At 57.2% G+C, this 8,584-nt stretch overlaps 1 protein-coding gene across 1 annotated transcript; it reads right to left on the bottom strand.

Annotated features, from left to right (window-relative positions):
* Positions 1-809: 809 nt before the first annotated feature.
* On the bottom strand, positions 810-8,429 carry EXOSC1 (exosome component 1). The gene is made up of 8 exons (XM_065407791.1): positions 8,375-8,429; positions 7,716-7,831; positions 3,629-3,703; positions 2,788-2,876; positions 2,431-2,464; positions 1,884-1,934; positions 1,701-1,785; positions 810-1,211 (listed from the first exon to the last, which is right to left on the bottom strand). Exons 1-8 carry the CDS (start codon positions 8,403-8,405, stop codon positions 1,105-1,107), a joined length of 588 nt encoding a protein of 195 aa, XP_065263863.1. The 5' UTR covers positions 8,406-8,429; the 3' UTR covers positions 810-1,104.
* Positions 8,430-8,584: the final 155 nt, after the last annotated feature.

Here is an 8,584-nt window from a genome sequence, read left to right as displayed (position 1 = left end):
CTAGGACTATAACAATGTTTAAAAGGGGACTGGATAAATTCATGGTGGCTAAGTCCATAAATGGCTATTAGCCAGGATGGGTAAGAATGGTGTCCCTAGCCTCTGTTCGTCAGAGGATGGAGATGGATGGCAGGAGAGAGATCACTTGATCATTGCCTGTTAGGTTCACTCCCTCTGGGGCACCTGGCATTGGCCACTGTCGGTAGACAGATACTGGGCTAGATGGACCTTTGGTCTGACCCAGTACGGCCTTTCTTATGTTCTTAACACTCTGAACAGAACCCACTCTGGTAGGCTCTCCCATCTGCTGCTGCTTCCCCTCCGCACTCCATTACACGGGGTTAGTGGGACCCAGGGGCTGGGTAGCTTAGTGGAAATGTAAGAGGTCATGAAAACTGACTTTAGAAGATGTAAGAGGGATTGTCAGACACCCCCTTCTCAGGAGCAGTGCGAGGACTGCAGCATTACAGGGGGCAATCCTCCCTTGTCTTAGCCCTGGCTGTTTGCCCACACCCCTGAGGCCAGTTATTGAGTCTGGCCTCTTGCTCCTGGACAGTGCACACCTTCCTGCAGAAGTGCCCAGGGGAAAGCCAAGGCTGGGCCGTAGGGGCAGCCCCCTAGGGTGGTTCCATTTAAGCCTGGGCACCAAGCGGCACAGGGGCCCATACCAATGGTCAGTCATGCTGGCTGTGCAGTGCCCAGGCAGCAGCTACCAGGGCCTGGATTCCAGCTCACAGAAGGAATGGAAGGGGATGCCAGCTTGTGGGCACAACCACGCAGCACCCTCACCAGCATGACAGGAGCCCAGAGCCCTTCAAGAATACATTTATTGTTCATGGCACAGCAGTTTAAAAACCTAACTGGAGAGCGGGGCTACCACTTGCAGAAGGACATAGGGGACCCTGCTCCCCCTACGCTAGCCTTAACACAATCCAAAATCCAGTGGATGCTCCAGGAGGTGCAGGCTGCACGCACTGGCCTGCAGGGGTTGCTCTGGTTAAGGGATGACACCGGAGGCACGCGCTGGCTGCCTGCAGCTCCTGTGCCGTGGCTCAGGCTGGCCTGCAGCAGGGACGGGGCCCAGTCTGGAAGCAGGGTGGCCAGCTAGGTCTGCAGGAACTCCGGCTGCACTCGTGCCACCTTGCGGAGCTCCTTGGAGTGTGTCCTGGGGCACTGCATCTCACACCAGCTGATCGGCACCATCTGTGCCCCTAGAACCAAGAACAACAGGTCACTGTCCAGCTTCCCGGGGGCTGGGATCTGCCTGCTGCAGCTGCCTGCTCGGGCCAGCCTGTCCAGCGGAGAGGGGCTCGGACTAAGGAACGTTCCAAGCACCCACGGGACTGCAACTCCCTCTGGGGAGAGTCCTGCCAGTGCCTCCTCCCAAGGGCCCACAGTGCTGTGTGGAGCATCAGCCAGGCTCCCCTCCCCGCCGGCTGGAGGAGAACAGAGGGGCCTGCCGAGGCAAAGGCAGGCCTAGCAACAGAACCCAGGGATCCTGGCTCCCAGTCCCTCGCTGACCACTAGAGAAAGCCATTACCCACTGTGCTGCCAACTCCCAGGCTGTGAGCCGTTAACACCCAGGACAGGGTCCTGATGCTCATTCCTCCCACCCCGCAGCAGCTCAAATCCTCTCCCCACAGGGGAGGCCCAGAGGTAGCAGGGAGTTGGAGGCGAGGCTGCCGGCCAGCGACTTTTACCTGCTTCGCTGTGAGCCACCACCACGCCCAGCTCGTTCTCTGCCGTGCTCAGCAGGTAGTTGGACTGCATATCCCCCAGGGATATCTAGGCACAGGCAGATTAAGGGAAAAGGCTCCAGGGCTGGGCTGGAAAAGCCTGGCTGGCCGCTCCCCGCCCCACCCCACCACTGCAGGAAAGGATACCACTTTGGCCAGGACTATGTCCCCAGGACGGAAACTCTTGTAAACTTCCACCTGCCAGAGAGAACACAAGGCCCAGGTTAGTGGGGGAGGGGGGCAGGAGAGCAGCTTTGGCCTGGACCAAGGCCAGTCCCCTGTGCAGAGAGGAGCCACAGAGCCAGGTCCAGCAAGTCCCATTACCTTGACAACAGCCCCTTTGGAGCAGCTTGGTACAAACCCCCCTCCCCCCAAGGGACAGCAGCGAGCCCCAAACACTGCATCCTGCTCAGCCTGTCCCAGAGGGGGGCTCCCTTCAGAGAGCCGGGGGGAAGACACCGAGCTTGGCAAACCCCCCTCCCAGAGGGAGCCACGTCCTGAGCAGGCCGGGGGATGAATGGGACAAGCCATGCCAGGGGGGTGAGGTTACAGCTGCAGACATGGAGAGGTGACTGGGGCGACCCATGCGGGGGGGGGAGGGGGAGGGAGGTGGGGGTTATGGCTGCACGCGCGGGGAGGAGGGATGTCAGCTGCCGCACTAGGCAGTAACAGAAGCAGGCAGCACCTGACTAACCTTGTCTTTCTCTGTGGCTCGAATGTCTTCTCTCCTGTAAGAAGAGACAGAGGGATCCTAGTACCGGGGCAGGCAGACCGGCCCACTCCCACTGGGCAGCAAGGCCCAGGGCTACTCCCACCTTCTTTTGAGACCCAGCAGTAACTGTCCCTCGTTCCGGGACAGGCTGTTTCCCAGGCCAGCGGGGGGCCCAGGACACTGCTGACGCTGGGCGGAAGGCATTAGATAAGGCAGCACTGGGATTACTGAGCTGGCCCCGTTCCCCTTACGTTGGGGGGGAGGGGGGCAGGCCAGTACTAAGACACCAGCGGGAACTCAGCCCTCCCCCAGGGAAGGGCAGACGAGGCCAGGCCCTACCGTATGGTGCCTCGGAAGGCGGATTTCAGCGGCGTGGAGCCGATGTACAGGATGTGCACCTTGGCAAAGCGGGAGTTAATGCTGCACACCTGTGGGGAGAGAGTCTGGCATGAACCCTGGGCTGAGCGCTGCCCCAGAGGTGCCCATGTACTGGGCAGCGAGACCAGCAGGGACTGGCACCTCCTGGCTCTCCTCTAGGGGACCTAACGCCACTCCTTCCTGCTCCCAGGGTCACTGGCACAGCAGGGTGGGGTGCTCCACGCCAGACAGACCCCGCTCCCCCTAAAGAGCACCCCATTCCCCTCCAGCCTGACACAGGAGCCAAGCACGCCAGGATTTAATGCCTGCCCCACAGCCCCGGGGACAAAGGCCTCCACCTCTTCCCCAGAGCAGGGCCAGCCTGGTGGAAAGCAGGAATTCAGCCTCCATGGCCCACACCCTCCGTGGCCTCTAGGCTGAGAGATGGGGGGTCCACCATGCTGACACCTGCCCCACCAGACAAGGAGACGAGACTCAGCAGCTTGTGGCACCCGGGCCCAGAGCAGAGTGTGGCCTGGTTGGCACTGGTGCCGTAGAGCCAAGAGGCTCCCTTCCTCTCCCAGCCCCAGGCCAGCCTGCCAGCCCCTCGGGAGAAGCTGGCACAAGGGCAGAGAGGGCATCGTCCACAGGCTGTGCAGCAGAGGGGAAGGTTTGTAAAACTTTCCGGTCGTTACTCGGGCATCTATTGCAGAGGACTCCTGCCCTTCCCCCTCTCCCCCAAAGCACTCTCCATGTCACCCCAGACGCGGTGCCCCTGTGGTGAGACAGACCCTGCAGGCCTGGCGGGTTCGGCTGCTTTTACCTTGCACGTCACAATGGCCCCTACATCGGGCAGGAGCTGGGACTCGGCGTCTCTCACCACAGACACCACTGGCAGCTGCACAGGCGCAGAGAGAAGAGCCTCTGGTTAGCCCAGCGCCTGGCACAAGTATCTCCCACCTCCTACAGAGACAGCAACTGGCACGTGCCACGTCCACCAGGCCAGCTCGGCCAAGGGACTTAGTCAGTCCAGACCGTCAGCCCCCACAGCCCCACGCAGCGCTGAACACTAGTTTTGTCCCCACATACTGGAGTTATTTCTTTCTATTCATGGGCGGTGGGTATAATAGGCCAGGGGAGGCTCTGCCTCCTCTGGCGCTGCCGTTGCGGGGTCTGGGCTCGTGGCTCCAGCCCTGGGGAGGGGGTCAGCGGAGCTGGGGGCTAGCCCATGTTTATATTCATCCTTTGTAATCTGATCTAGTCTCCACTCAACTGCCCCTCATTGAGTAACGGGCCTACTCTGTCCTTGGTCTTCCTCTTGCTTCTAATGTACTTGTAGAATGTTTTCTTGTTTCCTTCTATGTCTCTAGCTAGTTTGATCTCATTTTGTGCCTGGGCTTTTTTAATTTTGTCCCTGTGTACTTGTGTTGTTTGTTTATATTCATCCTTTGTAATTTGACCTAGATTCCACTTTTTGTAGGACTCTTTTTTGAGTTTTAGATCATTGAAGATCTCCTGGTTAAGCCAGGGTGGTCTCTTGCCATACTTCCTATCTTTCCTACGCAGTGGGATAGTTTGCTCTTGTGCCCTTAATAATGTCTCTCTGAAAAGCTGCCAACTGTCTTCTATTGTTTTTCCCTTAGACTTGCTTCCCATGGGATCTGACGAAGTTTTTGGAAAGTGTAGGGGACAATTTCCTGGTGCAAGTGCTGGAGGAACCAACTAGGGGCAGAGCTTTTCTTGACCTGCTGCTCACAAACAGGGAAGAATTAGTAGGGGAAGCAAAAGTGGATGGGAACCTGGGAGGCAGTGACCATGAGATGGTCGAGTTCAGGATCCTGACACAAGGAAGAAAGGAGAGCAGCAGAATACGGACCCTGGACTTCAGAAAAGCAGACTTTGACTCCCTCAGGGAACAGATGGGCAGGATCCCCTGGGAGAATAACATGAAGGGCAAAGGGGTCCAGGAGAGCTGGCTGTATTTTAAAGAATCCTTATTGCGGTTGCAGGAAAAAAACATCCCGATGTGTAGAAAGAATAGTAAATATGGCAGGCGACCAGCTTGGCTAAACAGTGAAATCCTTGCTGAACTTAAACGCAAAAAAGAAGCTTACAAGAAGTGGAAGATTGGACAAATGACCAGGGAGGAGTATAAAACTATTGCTCAGGCATGCAGGAATGAAATCAGGAAGGCCAAATCACACTTGGAGTTGCAGCTAGCAAGAGATGTTAAGAGTAACAAGAAAGGTTTCTTCAGGTATGTTAGCAACAAGAAGAAAGTCAAGGAAAGTGTGGGCCCCTTACTGAATGTGGGAGGCAACCTAGTGACCGAGGATGTGGAAAAAGCTAATGTACTCAATGATTTTTTTGCCTCTGTCTTCACAAACAAGGTCAGCTCCCAGACTGCTGCACTGGGCAGCACAATATGGGGAGAAGGTGACCAGCCCTATGTGGAGAAAGAAGTGGTTCGGGACTATTTAGAAAAACTGGATGTGCACAAGTCCATGGGGCCGGATGCGCTGCATCCGAGGGTGCTAAAGGAGTTGGCGGATGAGATTGCAGAGCCATTAGCCATTATTTTTGAAAACTCATGGCGAACGGGGGAGGTCCCGGATGACTGGAAAAAGGCTAATGTAGTGCCCATCTTTAAAAAAGGGAAGAAGGAGGATCCGGGGAACTACAGGCCAGTCAGCCTCACCTCAGTCCCTGGAAAAATCATGGAACAGGTCCTCAAGGAATCAATTATGAAACACTTAGAGGAGAGGAAAGTGATCAGGAACAGTCAGCATGGATTCACCAAAGGGAAGTCGTGCCTGACTAACCTAATTGCCTTCTATGATGAGATAACTGGCTCTGTGGATGAGGGGAAAGCAGTGGATGTGTTATTCCTTGACTTTAGCAAAGCTTTTGATACAGTCTCCCACAGTATTCTTGCCGCCAAGTTAAAGAAATATGGGCTGGATGAATGGACTGTAAGGTGGATAGAAAGCTGGCTAGATCGTCGGGCTCAACGGGTAGTGATCAATGGCTCCATGTCTAGTTGGCAGCCGGTTTCAAGCGGAGTGCCCCAAGGGTCGGTCCTGGGGCCGGTTTTGTTTAATATCTTTATTAATGATCTGGAGGATGGTGTGGACTGCACTCTCAGCAAGTTTGCAGATGACACTAAACTAGGAGGCGTGGTAGATACACTAGAGGGTAGGGATCGGATACAGAGGGACCTAGACAAATTAGAGGATTGGGCCAAAAAAAACCTGATGAGGTTCAACAAGGATAAGTGCAGAGTCCTGCACTTAGGACGGAAGAATCCCATGCACTGCTACAGACTAGGGACCGAATGGCTAGGTAGCAGTTCTGCAGAAAAGGACCTAGGGGTCACAGTGGACGAGAAGCTGGATATGAGTCAACAGTGTGCTCTTGTTGCCAAGAAGGCTAACGGCATTTTGGGCTGTATAAGTAGGGGCATTGCCAGCAGATCGAGGAACGTGATCGTTCCCCTTTATTCGACATTGGTGAGGCCTCATCTGGAATACTGTGTCCAATTTTGGGCCCCACACTACAAGAAGGATGTGGAAAAATTGGAAAGAGTCCAGCGGAGGGCAACAAAAATGATTAGGGGTCTGGAGCACATGACTTATGAGGAGAGGCTGAGGGAACTGGGATTGTTTAGTCTCCAGAAGAGAAGAATGAGGGGGGATTTGATAGCAGCCTTCAACTACCTGAAGGGAGGTTCCAAAGAGGATGGAGCTCGGCTGTTCTCAGTGGTGGCAGATGACAGAACAAGGAGCAATGGTCTCAAGTTGCAGTGGGGGAGGTCCAGGTTGGATATTAGGAAACACTATTTCACTAGGAGGGTGGTGAAGCACTGGAATGCGTTACCTAGGGAGGTGGTGGAGTCTCCTTCCTTGGAGGTTTTTAAGGCCCGGCTTGACAAAGCCCTGGCTGGGATGATTTAGTTGGGAATTGGTCCTGCTTTGAGCAGGGGGTTGGACTAGATGACCTCTTGAGGTCCCTTCCAACCCTGATATTCTATGATTCTATGATTCTATGACCTACCAACTCCCTGAGTTTGCTAACGTCTGCCGCCTTGAAATCCATTGCGCAGTTCTCCCTCCTACCATTCCTTAGAATCATGAACTCGACCATTTCATGATCACTTTCACCCAACCTACCTTCCACTTTCAAATTCTCAACCAGTTCCTCCCTATTTGTTAAAATCAGATCTAGAACAGCCTCCCCCAGTAGCTTTCTCCACCTTCTAAAATAAAAAATTGTCTCCAATACATTCCAAGAATTTGTTGGAGAATCTGTGCTCTGCTGTGTTATTTTCCCAACAGATGTCTGGGGAGTTGAAGTCCCCCATCACCACCAAGTCTTGCGCTTTGGATGATTTTGTTAGTTGTTTTAAAAAAAGCCTCATCCACCTCTTCTTTCTGGTTAGGTGGTCTGTAGTAGACCCCTACCATGACATCACCCTTGTTTTTTACCCCTTTTATCCTTACCCAGAGAGTTTCAACAAATCTGTCTCCTATTTTTATCCCAACCTCAGTCCAAGTGGATACATTTTTAATATCTAAGGCAACACCTCCTCCCTTTTTTCCCTGGCTGTCCTTCCTGAGCGAGCTGTACCCTTCTATCCCAATATCCCAGCCATGCCTATCACCCCCCAAGGGCAGCTCTAGCCCCACCAGGCGGGGCGGGGACTCCTGCTGGGGCCTCCTGGGGGTTTCACTCCCTGTGGTTCCCTGGGCCAGGGTGGGGAATGGGGTCGGGGGGGCTGGGCACACCCCACCCTGCCCCGAACCCAGGCACCGGCAGCCTCCAAGTGCAGCCGCGATGGACCCCGCGGGGCCAGACAGCAGCGGGGAATCTCCCCGGGCCGGAGGCGTATTCCTCCCCCGGGCCCCCCTCACCGCTTCGTCCTCACTCGTCTTCGCCAGGCAGCCGGCCAGCGCCGCGCACACGTAGCCGTGCCGGGTGTAGGTCCCGCTGCCCGCCGCGCCCTCCTCCAGGCTGCAGAGCCGCTCGCCTAGGGACAGCCCGAGTTAGGCCCGGCCGGGGGGGGGACCCAGCCGGCCCCGGGAGGGGGAGAGGGGACCCCAGCCGGCCCCCGGGAGGGGGGACCTAGCCAGCCCCGGGGGGGAGCAGGAGGGGGGAACCCAGCCAGCCCCGGGGAGGGGGAAGGGGGGACCTAGCCAGCCCCGGGGAGGGGCAGGAGGGGGGAACCCAGCCGGCCCCGGGGGGGGCAGGAGGGGGGACCCCAGCCGGCCCCGGGGAGGGGCAGGAGGGGGGACCTAGCCGGCCCCGGGGGGGAGCAGGAGGGGGGACCCCAGCCAGCCCCGGGGAGGGGGAAGGGGGGACCTAGCCAGCCCCGGGGAGGGGCAGGAGGGGGGAACCCAGCCGGCCCCGGGGGGGGCAGGAGGGGGGACCTAGCCGGCCCCGGGGGGGAGCAGGAGGGGGGAACCCAGCCGGCCCCGGGGGTCAGGGAGTGGGGGAGGGGAGAGGAGGGGGGCTGGGGGGACCCAGCCAGCCCCGGAGGGGGTGGGGAGGGGGGAGCCGACCCCCCACTCACCTGGGACGCAGTACCGCACCGGCGGGGCCATGCCTGCTGCTCGGCGACTCTCCCTGAAAAAGCCGTTTTCCCATTGGCCCCGGCTTGAAGGGGCGTTTGTAACCGACGGTGCCATTGGCCGGCTCTCCCACGTGATCTCTACCCACGTGAGGGGAGGGACGCCGGCCTGCGCGGCGCCCTCTGGGAGTTGTAGTCTGAAGGGGAGAGACT

Source organism: Emys orbicularis, chromosome 7, assembly GCF_028017835.1.
Source record: "Emys orbicularis isolate rEmyOrb1 chromosome 7, rEmyOrb1.hap1, whole genome shotgun sequence".
Lineage (NCBI taxonomy): Eukaryota > Metazoa > Chordata > Testudines > Emydidae > Emys > Emys orbicularis.
This window is presented reverse-complemented; position numbering and strand designations above follow the sequence as displayed.

Bases quoted from the DNA above. Each gene is read 5' to 3' on its own strand.
- EXOSC1 (XM_065407791.1), bottom strand. From the start codon at position 8,405: ATGGCCCCGCCGGTGCGGTACTGCGTCCCAG. The intron at 2,877-3,628 runs GTAAAAGCAGCC...CTCTCCCCACAG, and splicing joins GGGCCATTGTGACGTGCAAG to GTGTGCAGCATTAACTCCCG. The intron at 1,935-2,430 runs GTTAGTCAGGTG...TCTCTCTGGCAG, and splicing joins GAGCCACAGAGAAAGACAAG to GTGGAAGTTTACAAGAGTTT.